Here is a 27372-nt window from a genome sequence, read left to right on the forward strand (position 1 = left end):
GGAAAGCAAATCTTAGCAGGATTTATACATTTAATGGTAAGGTCCTAGGGAGTGTTGCTGAAGAAAGAGACCTTGGAGTGCAGGTTCATAGCTCCTTGAAAGTGGAGTCGCAGGTAGATAGGATAGTGAAGGAGTTTGGTATGCTTTCCTTTATTGATCAGAGTATGGAGTACAGGAGTTGGGAGGTCATGTTGCGGCTGTACAGGACATTGGTTAGGCCACTGTTGGAATATTGCGTGCAATTCTGGTCTCCTTCCAATCGGAAAGATGTTGTGAAACTTGAAAGGGTTCAGAAAAGATTTACAAGGATGTTGCTAGGGTTGGAGGATCTGAGGTACAGGAAGAGGCTGAACAGGCTGGGGCTGTTTTCCTTGGAGCATCAGAGGCTGAGGGGTGACATTATAGAGGTTTACAAAATGATGAGGGGCATGGATAGGATAAATAGACAAAGTCTTTTCCCTGGGGTCGGAGAGTCCAGAACTAGAGGGCATATGTTTAGGGTGAGAGGAGAAAGATATAAAAAGAGACCTAAGGACAACGTTTTCACGCAGAGGGTGGTACGTGCATGGAATGAGCTGCCAGAGGATGTGGTGGAGGCTGGTACAATTGCAACATTTAAGAGACATTTGGATGGGTGTGTGAATAGGAAGGGTTTGGAGGGATCTGGGCCGGGTGCTGGCAGGTGGGACTAGATTGGGTTGGGATATCTGGTCGGCACGGACGGGTTGGACCGAAGGGTCTTGTTGTACATCTCTATGACTCCATGACATGCATAACATTCTCCATTCTCAATAAAGGCAATTTTGCCTAATGTTAAGAAATAAAGTTGTATTTGAATTACAATCCTCTTACCTTGTGACCATCCAAATGAGAGATAACCATTTCAAAACCGATCAGTGCTTCCACTAATGAAATTGTGACATTAGTATAGAGATCATCACCACGTCTCTCAAATATTGGGTGCCTACAAGAAATGACAGTAACTAATGTGAAAACGAATCAAATATTTTCTTGTACAAATTGCTACCTTAAAATCAATGACAACAGTGTCCCCCACCAAGACTGGCTCAGCAGCAACACGACTGATCAATCTGGTCACGTCCTAAAGGACATAGATACTTGGCTGGTGGGGAGAGATCTAATGAGGGGGAAATACATATATGATCTCACGGTTGCAGATACATCTGTCCATGAGTTAGAGATGAATGATCACCAGCATAGTCCTTGTAGAGAAGAAGTCCTCCCTGCACAATGATAATATTTCATACCATGTTGTGTGGTGCTTTCACCATACTAAGTGGCTTAGACCTCAAACATATCTCGCAACTGACGAGTGAGATCCACTGCAGGCCATCAGCAGAATTGTGCTCCCAACAAAATCTGCAACCTCATGACCCAGCATATCATCCCTACACTACCATTACATCAAGCCAAGGAATTAACCCTGGTTCAAAGAACAGTGCAGAAGGACATGCTAAGAACAGCACTAGACATACCTAAAAATGAGGTGTCAACTTGATGAAGCTACACAAGCAAGACTATTTGCATGCAAAACACCAAAAGCAGCAAATGATAAACAGACCTAAGCAATCCCACAATGAATGGATCAGATCTCTGCAGTCCTGCCCCATGCAGTTTTGAATAGTGGTGAAGAATTAAACAACTGACTGGATGAGACTCCATAAACATCCTCAATGATGGAGGAGCCTCGCAGACAGATGCAAAGGTTGAGGCCCAAGCATTCCAAATCTTAATAGAGACAAATGGATGATCCATCTTGGCATCACCTAGTGGTTCCCAGCACATATGTCAAGCTTCAGCCAATTTGATTCACCTCAAATGACGACAAGAAATGTTGTGGGCACTAAATTCCGAAAAAGCTAAAAGGGCCCTGACAATATTCAGCAATCATACTGAAGACTTGTGCTCCAGAACTTGCCTCATCCCTAGTCAAATTATTTCTGTGCAGCTACAGCATTGCCCAATAATTGATAATTAGATATCTTTGACCAAAAGAAAATGGAAATTCACGACTTGGGTCATTAGTCTTAGTAGAGAAATAAATGAAATAATTTCTTACTTTAAAACCTTGATTCTGAATTTCAGATCTCCAGGTTCTCCATCTATGTGAGGTTCACCTGTAAGACAGCACAACATACAACTTAATCTTTACACATGAAAAAGGTACCCATTTTATAAGTAGAAAATCCACTTGCTGAAACTGATATGGTTCCTAGCAACATTATACAAAACCAGGCAAGTTGCCAAATCCTCATTTTAATACCTGCACATATATCTTTGTCCCTGTGAAAATGACATACAGTTGAAGTGCCAGCCTGTTCAGCAATACCACATTCAACAGAGACAGGTCACAGGTGCAAATCCCATTTCAGTTTGTAAACCATGACAACACTTCAAGGACTGTCAGAAGGTTTGTCTTTCGATGAGACATTTAACTGATGCTCCACCTGCCTCTTCAGGTGTCCGTTAAAGATCTTGTGGCACTGTTCAAATATGAGCAGGTAAGGTCTCCTATGTCCTAGCCCACACTTACCATGCATAATACACAAGAGCAAATGATTTAATATCCTAATTCATTATAGCTTGTGGGAACCTACTGTATGTAGATTGGTTGCCAGGTAACCAACAAAATCAGAGACTACTTAGAAGTATTAAATTCACAAGCATGTGAAAAGTCATATAGATGCAACTAACTTTGTTACTGCAACATCATACAACTACATGACTACTTTTGTATTCACATACAAAAAGAATCAGAACTTGAACCTCATTGTAGGTTACGAGTACGAGAAGCCCAGAACTGGAAGCAATGCAGCACCGAATTTTCTACCAGCACATGATGATTGGTGCTTTAAGTGGATATTCAACCTTCCTCCCTCATTTTTCCCAGATCTCAATAGGTCAAGACAATGCTACAATGTAATGAAGCATCACATCTCAAAAAGGTGGAATATGGCGTGCAGAAGAAATTCGCTAGCTGTCAATAATCAGTACCATTACAAACACGATAGGAAACATTTGTGGTTCAGAATTCCTGTAACTCAAGCAGACAATTGAGTTTGGTGGCATTTTTTAGGGAGGAGCAGGAGTTAAAAACATTTCAGAACAACTTCTCAGATTGTTATTTTAGTCTATTGATAGGTTAGTATATAAAAATATCAATTGTTATGACCTCTGATGATATTATTACAACACAAGTTATAATCCCCAGACTGAAATCTGGTTTGATAGATCATGTTTATTGTTTTAACAACATAGTCTTTCCCTGAAACACAACCACACAATGCTGTAGTTTCAGGTTTAACAATAAAACAGAAGTTTTAGAAATTAAGAACAATAGAATGATCCAAACTATAATGAAATGAAGATTTTGGACACAGGAAAATACAATTCCATTCATGCCAACAACACTTCTTTACAGTACTCAAACCAGAGAGAATTACCTTCTCTTTGAAATCTAGAGATTAAATTTAACTTGGCTTCAATTCCAGGTCTTGAGAATTGGACAGTTTTTTTCTGGAGCCCTCACACAATTGAGCTAAGCCTCTCAGCTTCACATAACTCTTCAGGGTTTTAAGTAAATACGTATGGTGTGGAGTCTTTAAACTAAATTCGGTATACTCAGGTAACCGTTTTGTAAAAAGTCCCAAAACTACCTCCCTTTCTAAGGTACAGCTTCAACACTGCAGCAAACTCAAACTAAAATTTACTTTTCCCCTTCAAGCAATGGGTATTTCCCTAACCAAAAAAAAAATCAAGCCCCAACCTTCTAAACTGAACCCATGCACAACAGTTGACTTTGTTTGTTTGTAAACTTTCCCAATGTAACATCCAATTACTCTCCAAGAAGGCTCTCTAAAAATATTTAAAAGAAATCACAATGGCTGCAGAAATACAAGTTAACTAAGCCTTTTCAGCCACACAAACCCATGTGATATTCGTTAATAACTCAAAATTCCAAAAAGAAATATTAAAATCTACAAATCACACACCTTACATCACATAAGCAAATAGTAAAAACTATTAAAAAAAGGAAGAACTGGAAGTGTAAACATTTGACTTTTTTCTGTCAAATTGGATCAGATTTCAACCTCTTAGGCAAAGTAGTTTCCATTAATCCATTATTAATCAGGTGACGATTCCTTTCTATGGTGCCATCTTTACTGGAGTGAGTAAATGTAATCTGTAATTTTGGTTTATTATTGACTTTAGTTGGCAAGGGGAGAGAAAGGGGAACATATCCATAAATGATGGGCAAGTGGAGAAGTCAGTCAAGAATGGGCCAGTCATCACATAAAAGATTGTTATGCCAGGAAGAGCATGAACACTTGTACTGAGTTTTAATAAAAGCAAAAACCTGACTTTTATCTCTGGCGTGAAATAGCTACTTTAATCTTAATTGATTAGGCAGAGGACAAGCATATACTGTCCATTTTCCACCAATTTCTCTTATGAAATTTCTAACTGGGGATTTACAATGTGCATTGAAATCAATTTGCATCTTTGAACAGTCACCCAATTGTCTGAAGCAGAAATGGTAGGATATACTTAAAGGCCTGTAAGGTGAGGGGTAAAAAGGGGGGGAAAAAAAAAGAAAAGAGGATCCTCAAACTGGTTTAGCGGGTTGTAATTTTTCCAAAAAGAAATAGAATTAAATTCCCTCTGCTACATTAGCTATGTGACCACATTGAACCCTTGAATTCATGCCAAAGCTATGGGCAAGCTAATCTGTTCAACCATGAAAGCCATCAACCACTTCAAATGTTGTTAACTCAGCTAGAAAACAGAATGTTATCTTTTGCTTGGATAACAGCAACACTTGGTGTCAAATTTATATTTGTTTATAGAAGTGTTTAGTCATATATTGTCTTTAACAAGTAAAATATGTAAAAGCATGCCACAGAGTAGAAATAGATACCAAAACAGCAAGAGGTGACCTATAAGGATAGTTGGGAAATAAGGAGTTTTGGAAGCAAAGAAAAGTAGTATGGCAAAACATTAAGGCAGGGAACACTAGAAAATAATCAAGGCAAGATCAACATACATCTCTATGACTCTAAGAGCTAAAGACAAAGGGGCTGACAACTGCTGGCAGATAACCAGATTGAAGTGAGCCAGAGGATTAAGGCAAAGGCAAACTACAGTTGATTTGTTAATTCAGTAAATGAAGGAAGCAAACAAAGTCACGATGGGCACAGAAACAAGCAAGCAGAATGTCATTTGGGAGGTTAAATAGAGAATTCATGAGAGATAAAGATTTATAAAACAGAATGGGTAAAAGTACAAGTGATTAAAGTTGTGCAAGGTGTTTTAGTAACAGACAGGCTATGGGGTGGAATCTGAGCTCCCCTGGGTTATAAACTATCAGGTTTTACCTTAGCATTGCAGCTGGAGAAAACAAAGTTTATTTTGTGAAAGTGACTGTCTCCAATATTAGATTGGAGGAGCATAAACAGAAATTGTGGAGGAAACTCAGCAAGTGTGGCAAGATCTGTCGAAAGAAAGTGGAGATAACACTGAATCCAGTGACCTTTCTTCAGAAAAGAAGGGTCACTGGACTCTAAACATTATCTCTCACTGTTCCAGACCTGCTGAGTAATTTCTGTTTTTGTTTAAGACTTCCAGCATCTGCAGTTCCGTCTTTTATTTTAGATCGGAGGAGACAGTGTTCATTTACAATCTGAGGTCAGAGACCATGATATAAAATTCTTCATCAAGATGGAGGGTGAAATAGTTGAATTCAAATCTAAAGTCCTGAATCGAAACGAAAAGGAACTATGAGGATATGAAGCAAGAATTCAAGAATCAATTGCGAACTAAAAGGGGTTGATGGTAGATAGGCAATAGTTCATATAATGAAAGAATGTGGGTGAATTACACATATTTCGGCCTGCTGTGAAAATGAAAAAGGTAGGTGGCTTAACTATGACTTACAAAATAAATTTTGGATAATATTATATCAAAAGGGGAGGTATACCAAATTTCTAGAAAAAGCAACATACCCAAGGATTGGGAGCATTTCAGAATTCAGTAAAAATGCACAAAATTTTCAAAAGGTTGGGGGTGGGAAATGATAGTAAAATTGCTCGCAACATAGAAGCTGACCATAAAAGCTTCTGTATAACGTGACGACGAAAAGATTAGTAAAAACAAATGTAGCTCCCTTACAGTCAGACGTTGGGGAAATTATAATAGAACAATTGAAAAGCAGAATTGAATACATACTTTAGATCTGGTTCACAAGAGGCGACAAGTAATCTTTCAGAAATAGTAGGGAACCAAGGATCAGCAACAGGGTAGAAATGAAGGAAATCACTATTACAACAAAAATGGTGCTGGGGAAATTAGTGGGGTTAAAGGCTGATAAATCTAATCACAGAGTACTATAGAAATTGACCCTGAAAATACTGGACGACCACCACTAATGCATCCAAAGTCCAAGAGACTTTGTAGGAGCAGTTCCTACAGATTGGAGCATGCCAATTGATATCCCATTATTTAAAAAAGGGAGGGAGAGATAAGAGAATTACAGTCTACTCTAAAAAACATAACAGAATACTTAAAAAGCATTAAAAGGATTAATCAAAATTAGCACGGATTTATGATTATTCATGCATAACAAATTGACTGGAGTTTTTTTGAGAATCTAACAGCTGGAATAGTTCAGGGAGTACCAGTCATAATCGTACTGAATAAAGGAGTAGGTTTAAAGGACCAAATGGCTTCCACTTTCTACGTCAGGCAACTAATACCTCAAGTCGGTTCAGATAAGTAGGAGATAGGTAGATCTAGGTGTTATCAGCATGTGGGTGACTGCTGAACTAACTAATCAGTTAATGTACCTTGGTAAATTATGGAATACAGAATGGTTGGGGAAAGAGGATACAATCACAGGATATTCTACAGGCTGTATCGAAGTGGAAAGGTAGGCTAAGCTGTTTAATGATTTGACCAACCTTTCAAGCAGCTCCTGTTCCTCTTCTTTAAAGGCGAAGTGACAGGAAAATGTACAGATAAGATTTGCTTGGCATTAGGAAGCCTAAAGTATCAACTGAGTATAGGCTGTCATTTACTTTCAAACAAAGGAAACCCACTTGTCAGCATAAGATCCTATTATCCTAATTGGTATCCTATTATCCCTAAATTATAATAGCCAGCGAACTCCTGTGCAGCCTGATGTTTGACAATAACTTGATTAGGACATACCTTCTCCAATGAAAGGATATTCCATTCCATCCCGAACACCAGGTTCTATCTCCACTTCAAGTGTCCTCTCCTCATTTACAAGCCTAAATATTTCAATGAAAACGGAATGAGACAGAACTCCATTTAAGTAATATCTGTACTTCTGTATGTGATGACACCTTTCGATGGTAAATGTGGTAAATGTTATTGATAGCTCTCTCAAATAATAGAGTTGAAATTAGTTATACATAACTCTAGAACTGCCAAAAAAATGATTTGTTGAAGTTTTTTGTTTTGCAATGAACGGGAGTAAGAAATATTAATGTAAAGACTGCATAAAAAGGAGGATACACATTTGTACGATATCTACTCAGTCATTGCAAAGAATTATGTTGACAACTAATCTGGGACAGTCATTCAGGATTGAGTATGGCATACTTAAAATGTACTGGAAGCTATATATATGGGTCATTCTGTTATAACACGTGTTTCGTTAATTGGAATTCACTATAACACGATTGACAAAATGGTGTCATTGTTTCTACAGCGCTAAGTTTTAAAATGTGTGTTGACTGTAACGCGATTACATTGCCAACACTGTTTCTAAAGCACGATTTTTCTATAACACAGGATAGTACAAGGACACAACCATCATGTTATAGAAGAACTCCCTGTACACAGGGTCCTGTTCTTTGCAGGCAGAACATGTACAAGGACTGTGCCCGTTTCAACTCAAGAAAAAGGTAAAAGTACTCTTTTTCAGTTCAGAGCAAATGCCCTGTCAGAATGCTCGGCTGCTGTAGGTTGGCATTAACTGGTACATGCTCCATGGCAACACCTCTACCACTCCTAAGTAGACTTGCCAACTAGTCAGCACATTTCTCCCAGTATAACTGTTGTTTTCCCTTTGACAATTTAACTTTCAGGACTTTAGTAATTTACTGGATTGAAAAAAAAAACTTAGCAATAACTCATTCTGGAATAAGCTGTTTCTTGAGATGAAAGGGACAAGGATAAGCGGTTATATAGGAATTAAAAGCAACTTGCTCATCAACCATCCATGGAAAGAAGTTGAAACAGCATTAACAAGCTGTTTCCTGGAAAAGAGGAGATAACACTGCTTGATAATTGCCCAATTGTCATGAGGCAGCAGGTTAAGTCTGCTTGCAGAAGGAAGATCATGAAGTAAAGAGGTTAATTACAGGAAAAGCAGTGTTTTGAAAAAAAAGGGCTAAACCAGATTGTAACATGGAACATGGGAGCTACTTCTGGTAAGAAGGCAAGCTACAGGCTCAAGTCTCCAGGAAAATAATCAATATTGGGGATGAAAGAATCTATTAAATCATCAATGATTCACACCTCAAACATGAAAGACAGACACTGTAAAAGAATCCAACACCAGAACAATTTAGTAATAGAACTTTGAAGGTCAACACTGCACAAGGATTGAACCCTGGATACTTCCAGAGACAGATACTGTTGGTTGGAATCCTGGCTCGATTCCACCATTAATTGGTAATAGTCAAGTTGAGTTGCGAGGCTTAAACTTGCTTGAGTGGTCTTATTTTGATGCTACATGCAATAAAATTTAAATCATTCTTTCAATATTTGATTGCCTGAGATTTCTTAATAAGTAGCCGATTAAAGGTAACTGGTGGGAATTTACAAAAACACTTTTACTTTTTCCCTGTGTGAGTTGTCCAAATGAGTGCAAGACAAAAAGCTTTGACAAATGCATTTCTCCAGCAAGTTAATGTTGAAACTAATACTCACTTAACATTGGGACACTCATCACAAACCATTTCCTGGGTCATCTGGAATCTTCCAGGGCCTAATTGTGTGGTTCTCATTTCCTGCCTGCAGTTGCATTTCCTCTTTCCAGGAGCTTGCTTTGCCACTGGCTTGTTTCTTACAACCTGTAAAGTTCACAGAATTGCTTTCCAGTTGTATTTATAAGTAGTCCTTGAAATACTAGTCATGCATTTAAAAGGCATTATTTTATGTACTAATGTGTTGTTTTACAAGCATATGAAGTAGGAGCAAAACTTGGCCATTAGGTCATTCAAGCCTGTTCAAACATGCAATGAGATTATGACAGATCTGCTGTGTTCTGACTTCCACATTCCAATCTACCTCTGATAACTTTTGATTCTTGTTGGGTATTGAAAGCAATCTACCTCTACCTTAAAAACATTCAGTACCCCCCAGCTTCTAAATAGAGGGTTCCAATGTCATACAGCCCCCAAGAAGAAACATTTCCCCATATCTGTTCTAAAAGGGCAACTCTAATTTTAAAAATACAGTGTCCCCTGGTCTTCACTCACCCAATAAGAGGAAACATCCTTTCCACATTTACCTTGTCTAGGCCAGCCAGGATCCAAGAAATGTGAGGTGAGATTTTATAAGTCTGATGAAAACAAGTTCAGGCTTTCCTCATAAGACAAGCCACTCATCCCAGATATCAATCCAGTAAATCTCCTGTGAACTGCCTCTAAAGCATTTACATAGTTTCTTAGATAAGGAGACAGTTCTGCAAACGGCATTCAAGATATGTCCTCATCAATTTCTTGTATAACTAAAGCATATCCTTCTTCCTTTATATCCAATGCCTCTCATAATGAAGGATAGCATCCCATGAGCCTTCTTAATCATTTTCTTTACCTGCATACAACATTCCCTGTAAGCTGTGCATCTGCTTGAATGATCCATGCATACCAATGTACAGACGCACTGACTTCCAGTTCTAGAAGCTGCTGCCAATCATTGACCATGGAAATGCACAGAGTGGCAGCTAAATTCAAGGGACCATAGCCTGCACACTAACTTTTTGTGATTCATGCATTAAAATGAGTCTGTCTACACCTCTGAATTGTGCAGTTCTTCTCAATTTCAATAATGCTCTGATTTTTATGGTTCCTGCCAAAGTGAACAATTTTACATTTTCCAACATTATATTCCATCTGCTAGATTTTTGCCCATTCAATCAACATCCAACTGTATTCCCACATCATCTTTACAACATATTTTACTACCATTGTCACATGCACTTTCGCTTTTATCATTTTTATTGCAAATTGGTTTTCTCTTAAAAGTACATCAGTATGTATTTTGCAGATAATGAAGTCAACTGCTTCTTCTCTCATTGACCCAATGGATAAGTGAACTATAATTTAGCCAGACTGACCAGGAAAGTTACATCTGTCAATTTAGCTACATCCAGTCAGTGAAAGTTGGGCAGGAGTACAATTGACCTCTCGTCCCCCACAATTATCTCTTGGAATGGGTAGCAGAAGAGTAGGAAATAGAAGTGATAGTGAGAACCTAAACTATTGCCTTCCAGAACAACTGCTGGATTACAATCTTTCAAATATTTTCTGATCCAAGATGTTACAGCAAACCTATGAAGCTGGTGGGTCCTGAATCCATGCCTCCTGGTTCAGGAGGACAGCATGGAAACAGACCCTTCAGTCTAACAAGTCCACAGCAACCATGTTCCCAAACTAAACTAGTCCTTCTGCCTGTCTTTGGCTCATATCCCTCCAAACATTTCCTATTCATGTATTTATCCAAATGTCTTTTAAATGTTCCAACTGTACCTACATTACCACTTCCTTTGGCAGTTCATTCCACACATTAATTACTATGTAATATATAAAAAAATTGCCCCTCATCTCCTTTTTTAATCTTCCTCCACTCATCTTAAAAATATGCACCCTAGTTTTGAACTTCCTAACTGTAAGGAAAAGACTTTTGCTATTCATCTTATCTACACTGTTCATTATTTTATAAACCTTTTGGGGGAAGAAAAAATGTGATTAAAATTTTTTTTAAAGGCTTATACTATTTAGGAAAAACACTTTTTTTTATAAATTTAGTAACTATAAAGATATAATTCCTCATATCCGAGAAAACACTTGTTAAATTTTCACTGAAATTCACAAGAGTGATGAGTGATGAATGATAATTCACAATAGTGGTACAAAAATACAGAATATGTTCCAGTTTGCAGTTAACTTAATTACATATTTGCCTTTGTATGTTCCTAATTTATATTGTGAAGCATGTCTATCAAGTTACAGTACAAAACAGGCTGAGTGTCCCAACAGAAAACGTAGACTAATAGTGTACAATAATATTTTGTTCCAAGTCAAAATCATTTATGCTCAAATTAATTTCATTATCAAATAATTACTTTGTTCAAACCTGCTAAAGTATTAGTGACATTAATGTCAAGATGTAATTTTGCAACCTAATAGTAGTTCACAGGTGCAACAATAATTTCCACTCAATTATGTCTCCCACAGCAATACTTTAAGGATACATGTAGTGACATTTTGTTCTTTTGATTAAATGTATTTTAAGAGGAAGTAGCAGAAAATGCTGGAAGTATTGAGCAGCTCTGGCCATATCAGTGGAGACAGAAACCAAGCTAGCATTTCAACAGAAAGGCAAACTCTTATTCATTGAGTAACCATGGTAGAGACAAGACTATGTTCATGCCTTTCACACTCTACTCCATTCTAATGAAGGAATACATAATGATATAAATTGTTTTACTTTAAACAGTTTTATCTCTATTTTTTGAAACATCTATAGAATTTTAAAAATTATTTTTAAATGAGGAATTGAAGATTAGGTATCACTTAAATAGGGCTAGCAATAATCTAAACACCCATTTTAGTCACTTTTCAATAGAAAGTAATTAGTCCTACATAGTTTTTATTAGGTTTTACTTGATGTCTGGATTAGTCTGCTCTGTCAACAGTTTTAAATAAAGTAGATAAATTCATTATTTTCAATTTAAACCAATGGGGCCCTCTCAAAAGGTCACTGTTAATATTTTAAAATTAACCCTGACATGAATACATAGAAATAGCACCATTATTCTCAGTTCAATATTCAAGTTTAGAGTCAAATGTTCAATTTGTGTTGGTTTGTACATTTTGACACTGACTCCACACAACTACAAGATTAATTTATCAACACACATGAACGAGGAAGGAAGGAAGGAAGGATAGGCCACTTGGCCCTTCAATCCAGCTCTGCTATTCAATAAAGGAATGGTGAACAGATTTTAACCTCAACTCTACATTCCTGCATATCTCCAATAATCTTTCCTCCCCTCAGTAATCAAGAATTTACCTCTGCCTTAAAAATATTTAAAAGTTCTGCACCCAATGCCTTTTGAGTAAGGGAATTTCAAAGACTCTTAACTCTCAGAAAAAAAGTTTCATCCTCTGTTTTAAATAGGCATCATTTTTAAACTATAACCCCTAGCTCTAGATTCTCACACAAGAGAAAATTTCCTTTTCGTATCCACCTGCTCAGGTCCCCCCCAGAATTTTATGTATCTCAAGTAAATCACATGACTTTTCTAAACTCCACAGGATACAGGCCTAGCCTATCCAGCCTTTAAGGCAATCCACTCATTCCAAATGTTAGTTGAGCAAAGCTTCTCAACTTTTTTCAAAGCATTAACATCCTTCCATAAGTACGGTAACCAGTACCATACACAGCACTCCAGATGCAGTCTCACCAATGCTCCATATAACTGAAACAAAACCTCCTTACTCTTGCATTTAATTTCCCTTGCAATAAAACAAAGTATTGTATTAGCTTTCCTGGTACTTGCATACTAACCTTCTGGAATTCATGCACCAAGACACCCTCTGCATCTCAGAGCTCTTCAGCCTCACCATTTAGATAATGCTTTTTTATTCTTTCCGTCAAAAATGGACAATTTCATATTTTTACCACATTAGGCTTCATTTGCGAAATATTTTTGTACTCATTTAGCTTATCTTATATCCCTTCTTGGCTCCTTATGTCTTCTTCACAACTCAAATTGCTGCCTATCTTTGTGTCAACAGACAATTTAGCTACCTACCTTCAATCCCTTCATCCAAACCATTTATATAAATTGTAAAGAGTTGAGGCTCCAGCACACACCCTGTGGCACTTCACTGGTGACATCCTACCAGGCAGGAAAAGACCAATTTATTCCTACTGCCTGCCTCTTATTAACAAACGGATCTTCTATACACACCAATGTTACTACCAACACTGTGAACTTTTGTTTTCCATAATAATATTTGATGTGGCACCTTATCAAATGCATTCTGGAAATAAAAATACAATACATCTGCTGGCACCCCTTTACCCCTTTATCTACAGCACAAGTTACTCCTTCATTTTTGTATTTTCTAATCAACCTGTCCAGAGCTATTATTACACACCTCGGAAGCAGATGGGCCTTGAACCTAAACCTCCTGCTTAGCAGTAGGAACACTACCATTGTACCATAAGACCACCAATAAATTAGTTGTTAAATATGATTTCCCTATCACAAAACCATATTGATTATACCTTGAGCTTATCCAAGTGTCTATTTTAACATCTTTAATAATAATTTCTGACATCTTTCTCTACAACAGATAAAAGCTAACTCATTTGTAGTTTTCTGGTTTCTGCATCCATCCCTTTTTGACGAAAGGGAGTTACATTAGCTAATTTCCAATCTATCATTGGATAGAATGAGTTTTGGAAAATTAAAACCAATGCATCAACTATTTCAGTGGTTACTTCTTTTAAGACCGTAGGCTGAAATCCATAAAGACCTGGGAATTTATTAACTTGGAGTTCAAACTTTTTACTCAGTACTCCTTCTCTGGTAGTCATTGTAATTTTCTGGAATTCCTTTGTTCTTTCCAACTCCCGATTTACAGCTGTTTTCGGGATGCTATTTGTATCCTCGAATGAAGACCAATGCAAAATACATGTTCAGTTTGTCTGCCATCCCTTTATTCTGTATTACTAATTGCTCAGATCCATTTCTATAGGACCAATATTTACTCTGTAAACTTCTTTGAATATCTGATAACTTTCCTATCTGTTGATATAATTTTGGCTGACTTTCTCTTATACTACTTTTTCTCTCCTTAAACTTTTAGTAATTTTTTTGTTTTCAAAATGCTAATTTTTTGACCTGTCACTTATCGCTGTGCAATTATATTTTTTTTACTTCAATGTTATCTTCAATTACTTACGGATGGTGGGTCAATCCCTTTTGGAATGCACCTACTCTGCACTTTCTAGAATATCCCCATAACTTTTTTGCCACTGCATCTCTAATGACCTATCCCTTAATCTAAATTGTCAGTTCACTTTCAGTAATTCTGCTTTCGTGGATTCATTGTTACCCTTGTTTAAATTCCTGGACCGACACTTCTTTCCCCTATACTGCCTATAAAATTCAGCCATATTATGGTCACTGTTACCCAGGGGTGCTTTCACTAAGAGGTCAGTAATTAATCCAATCTCTGATCAAAACCAGATCTCATATAGCCTGCTCTCTGGTTGGTGCCATAACAATGCTAGTCTAAAAAAACTGTCTAGAAAACATACACTCAACGAATTCCTCCTCTGGACTACTTTCTCCTTATCTGATTTTTCCAGTCTACATGTAGGTAGAAATCGGTGTCTTTTAACAAGCTCCCATTGTTTCTTCCTTGATATCTTGTGCTACCATGTGCTTTTAGGGAGCCTGTATACAATACCCACACGTGACCTCTTGCCTTGATCATTCCTTATCTCCACCCAAATTGTTTCGATAACCTAAATTCAGGAAACCAGGCTATCCTTCTGTATTGTGCTAATATCATCTTTAATTAACAGAGCCACCACCACCCTTTCCTACCTTTTCTAAAAACGTACCATAGTCAATATTCATGACCCAATTTAAGTCATCCTACAGCCATATGTCAGTTATGGCCACTAGGTTATAATTATTTATCTCAATTCAATTTGAGTTAAATCTATTTGAGTTCATCTATTTTGTTTTGAATACTATGTGCATTCAAATGCAGTGCCTTCAGTTTTGTTTTCTTATTTTTATAATCTCATGTTGTATTTGTTTCTTTACTCTTCAATCTGCATTCTCTATCGTTTCCTGTCATCGTTTGTTTGTTATTTCCCACATTAATTCCTTCCTCGGTTGCATCTTCCCCACTCTGATTCACCACAACTTCCCACAATTAGGATCTTGCGCCCACCATTTAGTTTAAAACCCTACATCCCTAATTGTGTGGTTTTGAAGACTGCCAGTCCCAGGACAATTCAGATGTAGACAATCCACTGGTACAAATCCCACTTTGTCCAGCATTGGTGCCAGTACCCCATGATCCAGAACCTACTTCTCCCACACCAGTTTTTCAGCCATTCATTCATCTCTTTAACGTTGTGTACCCTAATGCAGAGATTACCACCTTTGAGATTCTGCTTCTTAAATGGTGCTCCCATAGCTGGCTATGCAGAGCTTCCTTCCTAATTCTACCAACGTTACTAGTGTCTACATGGACCATGACATCCGAACCTCCACCCCCCTCTCCCCCGATCCCGCACCATTGCAAGTTCTTCTGTAGCCCAGAACAGACATCTTGACTCGTGACCTTTGCTTCAGAGAACACTGTCAATTCCACTGACTATTCTGTCCTCTATGACTATATTCCTTTTGCCTCCTCCACTTGAATGGCTTCCAGTACTATGGTGCCATGGTCATTTCACTCATCCATCCGACAGCCCCCACTCTCACCCAAACAAGAGAACCTTAGACCAGTTGGATAATCACACAGGCTGACACTCCTGCACTCCAGGTCCCTTTATCTGCAAATAAGCATTGTAGCAGAAAGTCTGTGAAACAATGGCACTTCAGAAGTCTGAATACTGCATAACTAAACGTGTAATATTAAAACAATGGCAGCTCAACTTTCACAGCTGATTTCAAGTTAACTTAATAAAATATGCCAATCTTGTGGTCATTTCAATATAATACCTTGATGATTCTGTCATTCTACTATTGTTAATTTTAATATGGCCAGTACTCATAATCCATTCCTTACACAAAGCAGTCACATGGAGATCAAAGATCATTGATCTTTGTTCTTAATTTATTTTAGAGAAAGAATTTATAAAACATCGTCTTCTAAATTAACAGTTGAGCTTTTGCACCAGATAGAATAAACATGCTACCAGAAGTGACATGACCACGTTGATACATGGATTAGAACAAAGTGTTCTAAGGTAATCAACAAACAAAAAATATCAAAAAATATTTAGACAGATACAGAAGTGCACAAGTAGTGTAAGTACAAGGCAATATTTCTGTTTTGATTAATACTTACTTCCACAAAGTTTCCTGAATACACTTCTTCAAGTGTAACTTCAAGGTCCACAATAATGTCACTTCCTCGAGGAATGTTCCGGTCTTGATGCCGTGGGCCGCCTCCAAACATAAAACCAAAATCTCCAAAGAAGCTGCATGAAAAACAATGATTTGATAAGATCAAGCAACAGCAATATGCAAAAGTAAAATATATTTGAGATTTATTTTAAATACTCAAACTTATCACATTTACAGGCATAGCATCAAACTTATCACATTTACAGGCATAGCAGTCTCTCCAGAAAGAATATAGGTGAAGTTATCATTTCTGATCCATTAAGACCAAGGAGTTTCCAAGTTCAATGCTTCAACGTTGCTAAATTATTTGATGTTAACTAGAAGGGTAGGGATGCTGCACAAACATCCATTGTGCTGCTAGATGAAGACTGAAGGGGGAAAAATTCTGTTATTCTCATTTGATAGAGACACAATAACCCCTAGTTTAAACATTAGCCCTGTATTTTAACTTTGTATTCTGACAAAGTAAAACATGTTTCCTTGGCAAGTGAAAATAAATTCTTCGGAATACCAGAGAAGTTTACATTTATCAGAGTAGAGTGCAGAACTGGTCACAAACAATTGATATAAATATTAAAATTTATCTAAAAATGTACTAAGTTAGATGCTCAGCCATCTACTTACTGTGAAAATATGTCATCATGGGAACCTTGACGACCTTCCTTTAAACCCTCTTCACCATACATGTCATATTGTTTCCTCTTCTCTTCATCAGACAAAACCTAACGAAATATAATTCAGAGTGCTCATTAAATTAATCAATCATTTAGTCCAAGAGACCTTCAAGCAGTTTAGTCACAAGACTACACAATCATACATGACACTTTCTTCCAAAATGAACATTCCATTCAGCACTACCCAAAACCATAGAACCAAACTCTGGAAAAAGTCAAGATCACGTTTAAATAGGCTTCAAATCAAAAGTAGATAGACTTGTGACATCCCATTTTTATATGACAGATCAGGTTACAGAAAATTAGTTTTCAAACTTTTGCACTGCAATTGCACAAGTCCAGGATTAAAAAGGAAGTCTTGTTTTCAATAGCACCTTTCACAACCATTAGATCTCTGCAAGCAGTTTACAACTCATGTAGTACTTTGGAAGTGTAGTCACTCTTGTAGGAAACGTGGCAACCAACTTGAATCACAGAACCCCTACAGTGTGGAAACAGGCCGTTTGGCCCATCAAGTCCACACTGACCTTCCAAAGAGTAACCCACCCAGACCCATTCCCCTTTCCTGTGACTTTACATTTACCCCGACCAATATACCTAACCTATACATCCCTGAACACTATGGGCAATTTAGCATGGCCAATTCAACAAAAATGCATATCTTTGGATTGTGGGAGGAAACCAGAACAAACCCACGCAAACATGGGGAGTACATGCAAATTCCAAACAGTTGCCTGAGGGCGGAATTGAACCTGGGTTTCTGGTGCTGTGAGGTAGCAGAGCTAGCCACTGACCCACCGTGCCGCTCCAGCAAAACTCCCACAAACAGGACCATGACAATAATAAAAACTCTGATCTGTCTGTCTATTAATTGACAGATAAATATCACCAAAGACACTGGATACAACTTCCTTGTTCTTCTTGAAATTAGTGTTGTAAGATCATCCAAGGAAGCGAGGTTGGTTTATTGTCTCATCTAAAAGACAGCATCTCTGATCAATGCAGCACTCTCAGTAAAGACCTGGAGTGAGCATAGACTTGTTTTCTCTGCTCAGGCACTGGAATAGAACTTTAATCTGGGATCTTGTGGATTCATAGGTGAGAATGCCACCTACTAAGCCATCGTTGATACAGTGCAATCTTAACTTTACAAACACAACCTAGACTAGATTTTAGTCAAATCTGAGGCATTTAATTTTACAATTACCTTCCCACAACATTTACACTCCTCTGCCCAAAAGAGACAGATGGACTTTTAAAAAGTGAACATAACTTTTCCTATATTGTATATCATCAAGAAATTTTCCAGAGGTTCCACATGGTAGACCAGTTAATAAGGTTAGATCACATAGGATCCAGGGGAAGTTAACCATTGGATACCAATTGACTTGAAGGTAGGAGACAGAGGGTGGTGGTACAGGATTGCTTTTTGGACTGGAGGCCTTTGACCAGTGGTGTGCCCCAAGGATCAGTGCTGAGTCTAGTTTTTTGTCAATTATATAATTGGTTTGGATGTGAATATAGGAGGCATGTTTAGTAAGTTTGCAGATGACATGAAAATTGTCAGTGTAGTGTACAGTGAAAAAAGATCTCAAAGGACAACAGGACCTTGATCAGACAGGTCAGTAGGCTGAGGAGTGGCAGATAGATCTAAATTTAGATAAATGAGAGATGTTGCATTATCATAAGGCAAACCAAGGCAGGATGGTTGATGGTAGGGCCTTGGGGAGTGTTGCCAAACAAAGAGACCTGGGGTGCAGGTGCATAGTTCCTTAAAAGTGACGTTGCAGGTAGACATGGTGGTGAAGACGGCATTTAGCACACTTACCTTCATTGGTCAGAGCGTCGAGTATAGGAGTTGGGACATCATGTTGCGGCCATATAGGACATTGGTGTGGCCACTTTTAGAATATGGAGTTCAGTTCCAGTCACCCTGCTATAGGAAGGATGTTGGTAAACTTGAGTGGGTGTAGAAAAGATCTACAACAATGTTGCCGGAATTGAAGGATTTGAGCCATAGGGAAAGGCTGACTTTTTTCCCTGAAATGTCAGAGGCTGAGGGGTAACCTTATAGAGGCTTATAAAATCAAGAGGGGCACGGATAGGGTGAACAGGTAAGGTCCTTTCCACAGGGTGGGGAATCCAAAACTAGAAGACATAGGTTAAAGGTGAGAGGGGAAGGATTTAAAAGGAACCAAAAGGGATATCTTTTTCAGGTAGAGAGTGGTTTGTGCATGGAATGATCTGCGGGGGGAGTGGTGGAGGCTGGTACAATCACAATATTTAAAAGGCATCTGGATGGGTATATGAATAGGAAAAGTTTAGAGGAATATGGCCCAAATGCTGGCAAATGGGGACTAGGTCAGATTGGGGTGTTTGGTTGGCACATAAATTGGACCGAAGGGTCTGTTTCCATGCTGTATGACTCTATGGGCTTTGTTGGAGACATGATGATCATAAAACGACAACTGTACCAATTAAAGTCGTTTATGATTGGGTGTGGCAAGAGGAAGAAAACTTTAACTTTTCTCGGGGGTGAAACAGCACGTCAGATCAAATAACAAGATTTAAGATTATTCTTGCCATTTCAATTTGGAGTTTGAAATGGAGGCTGTACCTTCAAATTAACATTAGATCATGCTCCTAATAAGCACACAAAATGTTGCTAATGGATATTCTAGTTGGCCATTTTTCAAATTCTATTGAAGGTATTAATTAGCAAAAGCTCAAATGATACATATTCAAGTTATATATGTGAATGAGCTACAAACATGTTTTGAATTCTCATTCATTCCTCTGGTTTCAGTCTTTCCATGGGATATGCCAAATTCAGACAAGGTGATCGGTAATACTATTATGCAAGCATGTTTGCTTTCAGATAAGTTCAATTTTGTATTTAAATTTCGACCTCAAGGGCAAGGTGCTAGTTTTAAAAATACTCCCCAAATATGCAAACTAAACTGTAGCAAAAAGTGGAAAACGATAACTTTTTAAAAAAAAGTTGCTGGCCTGAGTTCAATAAAAAGTTGTTCTCTATTTCAGCACATGATGTGATCCATTTTGTAGATGTTAAGATACATAAAGTTAGAAAAGGTACAATGTAATTAGATTTTGTTTTCACAATACAAGTTTCCTTCACATACACCCTTCAAGGGAACCCTTGAGGGACGATTAATACGTGATGCGTGCACAAACATTATATAAAGTTTCTCTGCGTTGAGGCAGCTTAGAGATAACCTGAAGAGAAACAGTTTGGACCAAAATCGATCCAGACTCAATAGCCCAATATTTAAAATCAGGAACATTCAATATGATCAGGTTAGTTTCAGACTGAGTCACTAATGAAAGTTGACAGGTTAGGCTTGTCACTGGTTCTGGAATCCTTACTACCCAACTCCAGATAAGCCTACAAATTAATGCCACAATCCGTAGGGTTTGCCTAACTGAACAGATTGCAGAAAGCTTAAAAGAAAACAAAGAAAAGCTGAAAATACCATCTACAGGTATAACCACTGCCACTAAGAAAAGTCACTGAAGTCAGCTCTTTGTAGTTTAAGATTATTTTTAAAAATGAGAAGAGAGAAAGCATAAAAAAGTGGGTCATTGAAATACTTTGTTGCAGAATACATTATAATGAATAACAGCTGATAAAGCAGGCATTAGGAAATTCGAAAAGACATATACAAGAAACAAAAGAAAACATGAATAATTAAAAGTTAAAGGAATCATGAAAAATAGCAAGGTCAAGCAGGTTCCTGGGAGGATACGAGAGGAAAATAATAAGATCGCAGACACCAAGGTGGACAAATCCCTCCCTAAATATCAACTTGCTCCTTCCCCCAGTCCTGGAAATGTCAGCACGCCCATTGCACAGGTACCTTATGGCAGCCACAGTTAAAATTGTGAAACATTAGGTCAGTGTAAAAGCCAGAGGGCTGCAAAGTGTCAGGCATAGCAATTACATGCGAGTCAATTTAACTTCTGCGCAGGGGAAACTTTGAAGAGATAATTCTGCACAAAATTAATGGTCACATAAGCATATACAGGTTAATCAAGAAAATCCAAAGTGGATTTGTTAAATGCAAATCATGTTTATCCAACTTGAGATGGTAACAGAGTGATCGTGAGGATAATGCTGTTTTTATGGTGTAAATCAGCTTCTAAAATGCATTTGTAAAAATGCCACACATTCACTTATGATCAAAGTTAGAACTTGTGGATTGAAAGGGTTAATAGCAACATGGATCTAAAATTGGCCGAGTGACAAGAAACAAAGATGAATGGTTGTTTTCAGATAGGAGGATGATTTAAGATAGATTTCCATAGGAATTTATGTTAGGACCCCTACTGTGCCTGACAAATTAGTAACCTATATAGGTAAAATTTCCAAATCTGCAGATGACACAAAGCTTGAAACATTGTGAACAATTAAAATGATGGTTTGGACAGCAAGGTTGTAGGCATGGTGAAATGGACAGACAAGATGAACTGTAATGCAGAAATGAGTGAAATTATGAATTAGCATGAAACAATTTAAAAAAAAAGATAATTTAAAAAGGAGAGCAGGAGCAGAGGGACCAAGTCTATACAGTCAGTTCTGCATAGACTTGACTATATAGAAGTTGCATTCTTGTGCAACCCCATGATAATCCATTACAGCCAACACGTTTTAAAAATTTCACCCCAAATTTGGGGTAGAAAGTGACCCCAAATTGTCAATTGCATTACAGCAAATGTGTGTTGGTGAAATGTGTTGTAACAGAACAACCTGTCCACAGAAAATTCCTAAAAGGTGGCAAGACACATCAAGTGAGCAATGAATAAAGTATGTGGCATCCTAGGCTTTTGTTTAAAAAAAAGGGGTGTAAAGTCTAAAAGCAACATATTTGTTAAACCTCTACAAAACATTGACTCAACCTCACCTGGAGTGTTGCATACATTTCTGGACACCACATTTTAGGATGAGAGGATGCAGAAAGAATGGTTCCAGAGCTGGGAACCTTCAGTTACATAAAGACTAGAGAGGATGGGATTCTGTCCTTGAAGAGAAAATTAATAGAAGTATTCAAAATTTCAGGCTGCAGATAGGGACAAGTCATCCACAATGGTGCAATGATCAAGAACCAAAAAGAGAACAGATTTAAGATATTCAGCAACAGAAGCAATGGCGACATAAAGAGAAACTTCTGCATGCAGTGAATGATCAGGATCTGGTATGCACTGCTGAAAATTGCAGTGTAAACAGGGTCAATTTAGATTGATCCAGTTTCCTCTTGACATTATCTAAAAAAGAAAACCTTGCAGGGCTACACAGAAAACACACGAGTAATGGCTCTAGATGAAATGCTCCTTTGGAGGACCACTAGACATGACAGATCAAATTACCTCTTTCTATGCTATAACCATTCCATAATTCTAGAAAGAAAGTTCAGATTCAGTGTCTTGAGCTTAATTTCAAACAAAACAGAGCCAAAGACAAATGTCAAATGGTGGGCGGCACGGTGGTGTGGTGTAAAATTATGTCCCAATACATGTGTGAATCATAATGTAACACATGTATTGGGCCAAGCAGTGGAATGTGGTGAAACGGTTAAAAATTATGTCCCAATACATGTGTGAATCTAACCGGAATGGAGGTGTTGCTTAGTCCCGTGTGAATCTTATTACACACCTCCCCGTGTGAATCTTCTTATCTGTATGTAACCAGAATGGAATGTGTTTTTTAGCCTTGCTCTGCTGTTCACATGAATGTTTATATCTGGAAAAGAATAAAAAGCTGGAAAAGTCTCCAGTTCGGTGAGTCTGCTCCGGGGTTACATTTACCCCCCGAGCGTGGGTTGTTGGCAACCGCTCTACGAGAACTGACGGCTCCCAGTTCCGGTAACATGTAGAGTGAGTATAAGCCAGACCCGTTGTAAGTATGAGACCTGGCTGTGGCGACGCTGCGGGGAATAAAATGCCCATATTCTAGCAGACTCGCCTCTTGGTCGTTTGTTCTGTGTCAGACTACTCTCCTACGAACCTGACCTTGAGAATTTTTTAAAACAACTGGTCAAACAAACCAGCAATCTTTCCAGAATGGAATACTGCACAGATCAGATCAGGGCATCGATCTATAATTTCTCCCTGTGTCCGCGTGGGTTTTCTCCGGGTGCTCCGGTTTCCTCCCACAGTCCAAAGATGTGCAGGTCAGGTGAATTGGCTATGCTAAATTGCCCATAGTGTTAGGTAAGGGGTAAATGTAGGGGTATGGGTGGGTTGCGCTTCAGCGGGGCGGTGTGGACTTGTTGGGCCGAAGGGCCTGTTTCCACACTAAGTAATCTAATCTAATCTAATCAAACTGGGAAAATGAATTGAAACTGGGAGCTCAGGATTGCATCTTCAGACAAAGCTGAGGACTGTTAGCAAAAGTTACCTAATTGATGTTCAGTTTCCAGACTATAGAAAAGGCCCCGTCAAGGAATACAGAACTGCATTTGTTTAAGGAATATTGGGACGTCCTGTGGCCTTTCTTCCTGAAATTGATAGAAGTTCACATAAATTGTTGTTTTACTGGTGTTGCGAAGGTCAATGGACAACCATTGCACCTAAGCTCAAGCTTCTTAAATAGGTTTAGCCAGCTAAACTCCAGCACACGCTTGGAGGCCCTAGACTATTAAAAGCACCATGAATTTACTTTCTTACCGTTCATAAATACATCTCAGTTACAAGACAGACAAGCTAGAAAAATTGTTAAGATAAACACCTCGACAATTGTATTGTTTTAGGAAGTGCAGATATTGAACTACAAAGTGTACGAGTACTGCAAAAGTGTAACTGAAACAATATGTAAATTGAGAATCTTATAGCAGCTGCTCCAGCACACTGTTGGATTAGATTATAGTGTGACCTTTCACCCGTTCACCAACAACCAATGAGCTGAAGCCACACAGTCTCCCTGATTTGTCATCACTAGAACTCAGAAGTGAAAAAAAGTGACTGAGACTTCACAGGAAAAGGCCGAAATGTACCTGAAGCGAACCCTCCCTCCCAGCGCTACACGGGCATTGCACACACTCACACAACCTACACTGCCCCTGCTCAGTACCTCATAAGCAGCCCCCAAATCCTGGAACTTATCCTGCGCTGCCGGGTCGTCGGGGTTTCTGTCGGGGTGTAGCTGCAGTGCCAGCTTGCGGTAAGCCTTCTTGATATCCTTCACCGAGGCGCTTTTGGATACCCCCAGAATCTTGTAGAAATCCCGCCTGTCCTCAGACACACACAAAATAAAAACAAGAGATGTAAAGAAAATAACACACAACTGAAATAAGACTTTACAACAGCTTCATTTACTGATGAGCAACACACTGGGCAATCCCAGCTGAGTAAGTTCCCATCCCCGGTGATCACACAGTGGGGTCAGTCTAACGCGTGAATATCTAGGATATTCATTCAGAGTAGGGAAGGAAGAGCAGCAGGAACCCGAGCTGGAGCTCTCTTTCCTCCCCCCGCCTCCCCACTTACCCTGTCAGCACCTCTCCGCTCAGACACAGCAGTACAATACACACAGAGCGCACACCCGCCGCCATGCTGCACACTTTTCCTCTTGTTCTTTTTTTTAATGTTTTGGCTCCGCTCTCCACGTTGCTCGCTACGAGCTAGTGAGCGGCAACTACCGGCAGAGGCAGCCTGGCTTCCTCATGCCTGACGCTTTCAGGAGGGAGGAGTCCAAGCCTTTTAGTCCGGCTACTAGACCTTCTCATTCGTTTGCATTCGCACCGACACACATTTTACAAGAAAGGGGTTGGACAGAGGAAGAGGAGGGCATGGGGGTGGAGCTGTGAGTGAAGGAAATTATGCATAGAATTCTAATAAGTCAAAAATGGAACTAAAAATACTCAAGTCGGGAAATCTCATTTAAATTTTCGCCTTCATTGTTTTTTTAAAATAAAATGCTTATTGGCAGTGATTTAGATGTTTTATAAGTTAAAAATACTGAGTTAAAGTTAAATGATAAAATATTATTGCGTTAGGTAAGGGACAGTCCTGTGTAAGTTTTTATTTCACTTCGCCTTTTAGTTGTATACAGTGCATTAGTCCCAGAAGTGTTAAAGGCTTCTCCCCGGAAAATGGAAAATACCGTTATGGGATAAGTGAGGGAAAATTGAAAAAATATTTGAGGGAGAGTAAGATACGAATTTTGAGAAGAAATGTGTGCGGTGGGATTTGTTTTGCATTTCTCCATGAAAGAGATAATATAGATGGTCACCTGTGCTGGACGTGTTCTGTGTCGAAATAAATTTAAAGGTAATCACAGCTCATTTATTGTTTGAGGTATATTTATAACACACTCTATAATAACATGCCGTGCTAACTCTTCTCCACCTTCAAAAGCATCTTGCTATGTTCGGCTCTATTTACTTTTCTTCCTCCAACATTGTGAAGCATCTTGGGAAATTTTACTAAGCTGTAACATTCATGCAAGTTGTTATACTTTTGAAATGTTTTTAGATTAGATTACTTAGATTTAAGGTGGCACAGTGGTTAGCACTGCTGCCTCACAGCGCTAGGAGATCCGGGTTCGATTCTCGCTTCAGGCGACTGACTGTGTGGAGTTTGCACATTGCGTGTGTGCTCCGGTTTCTTCCCACAGTCACAAAGATGTGCAAGTTAGGCGAATCGGTCATGCTAAAAAGCCGGGAGTGTTAGGTGTCTGGGTCGGTGTGGACTTGTTGGACCTGCTTCCACACTGTAAGTAATCTAATTAAGTTCACCAGGACGCTGACCTCAACCCGATTTAAATAAATGGATTTTTCTTTTATTCAAAGACATTGGATTTGTAGAGCAAATTGATGGAACTTTAAATTAAATCACAATCCATTTTACGTATAGGATTGTGCTTTGGATCAATTGAGAGAGATGACAAGAAATAATCTATTTTGAAATTATGATAAAATTCTGAAAATATTAACCAGACCAGTTAGACATCATCTGTGAAAATAAAAAAGCTTGTATTTATACAGCAATTTTTGAAACCACCTGATATCACATACACTTTAAAGCCCATTAAGTACTTTTGAAATATAGTAACTTTTGTAACGTAGAAAACATTGCAATCAATTTGCATTCAGCAAAGTCCCACAAGTGGCAGCAATTTAAGTCAGAATGAGGCACTGGCTGCTTCAGTATGGTGGGCCCAGAGTCAAGTTTAAGCTCAGTTTGGGAGCCAGGAACATCGGTGGCAACTGCATTGCTGAGATTAGCCTCGTGCAGATTCATGCTGGCGACGATGTAAGTGGACGCAAAATGGCACCGAAGAATGGCAATACAGTTCCAGCAGGGGCAGCACAGCTCCAGGTCATTGGCTGGGCTTGGGTATGTTAAAGTACAGATTTGAGACGCCTCAGGGAATCCCTTATGGACTACAGACCTGTAAGCATCTCTCATGGTTTGTCCTGGAGATCGTACTCTTTGGTGGTCTGGAATTTAAAAAAAACTCTTATAGACAGTTTAGTTTAATTTTAATCATTCCCTTCATTTACTAATAGCATCACTGTTACAACATAACACTGATACCTATAAACCAGGCTAACTGGATTCTAATAATCCAGGAGAGTAGAAATCGCTCTTCTTTCAAGACCCCTGGCCAGCTACTCCGTCATACTATTAAAAACAGAATACTTTTATACACAGGTTTACAAAGGCATTACTGTCACAAACACAAAAGTTAACGAAAACACTGCATGTTCTGAACTAGGCAGATAATAGCAATGGCAGAAGTTGGTATTGCAGATGCTGGAGATGAGAGTCAAGATTAGAGTGGTGCTGGAAAAGCACAGCAGATCAGGCAGCATCCGAGAAGCAGAAAAATCGCCGTTTCGGGCGAAAGCCTTCCATCAGATAATAGCGAGGGACAATAATTCTGAAGAGAAATTAATTTTATACCGAGTTTCGTTCCAAGGTCAGAATTAAACATTGTTTATTAATTTCACAAAGGAACAGCCTTGAGGACCTGTGAGCACATGAACACATGTGACCTTGAACACATGTGAGGACCAAGCAATTAAAAAGAAGCAGAATACTGCAATGTGAATTTCGAAAATGTTGGGAAGGTAAAACTCAGCAAGTAAGACAGTATTATGAAGATGTGGGTGAACCATATCTTTTAAGAGACTTAAAAGCTAGCAGTGACAGCACCAAGTGTTCTCAATAAGGCACAATGTAACATATGCTCCAGCTACAGGAGTAGCTGGTTGCCTGGAAATGACAAAAAAC

The 27372-nt window shown here is 38.6% G+C and overlaps 2 protein-coding genes across 2 annotated transcripts in view; one reads left to right on the forward strand and one right to left on the reverse strand.

Moving 5' to 3' along the window:
- dnajb11 (DnaJ heat shock protein family (Hsp40) member B11) overlaps positions 1-24888 on the reverse strand; it is a 34173-nt gene extending 9285 nt beyond the window's left edge. The window contains exons 1-8 of the mRNA XM_043692980.1: positions 24622-24888; positions 24206-24362; positions 17069-17166; positions 16386-16518; positions 8980-9122; positions 7228-7310; positions 2081-2138; positions 853-964 (exon numbers count right to left, since the gene is read on the reverse strand). Of these exons, the coding sequence (XP_043548915.1) occupies positions 853-964; positions 2081-2138; positions 7228-7310; positions 8980-9122; positions 16386-16518; positions 17069-17166; positions 24206-24362; positions 24622-24686 (849 nt within the window). The 5' untranslated portion in view covers positions 24687-24888. The remainder of the gene's footprint in view (positions 1-852; positions 965-2080; positions 2139-7227; positions 7311-8979; positions 9123-16385; positions 16519-17068; positions 17167-24205; positions 24363-24621) is intronic.
- Positions 7837-27372, forward strand: part of tbccd1 (TBCC domain containing 1) — a 52894-nt gene continuing 33358 nt past the window's right edge. The window contains exon 1 of the mRNA XM_043692978.1: positions 7837-7949. The gene's annotated coding sequence lies outside the window, so the exon portion shown is untranslated. The remainder of the gene's footprint in view (positions 7950-27372) is intronic.

Source organism: Chiloscyllium plagiosum, chromosome 7 (assembly GCF_004010195.1).
Source record: "Chiloscyllium plagiosum isolate BGI_BamShark_2017 chromosome 7, ASM401019v2, whole genome shotgun sequence".
Taxonomy (NCBI): domain Eukaryota; kingdom Metazoa; phylum Chordata; class Chondrichthyes; order Orectolobiformes; family Hemiscylliidae; genus Chiloscyllium; species Chiloscyllium plagiosum.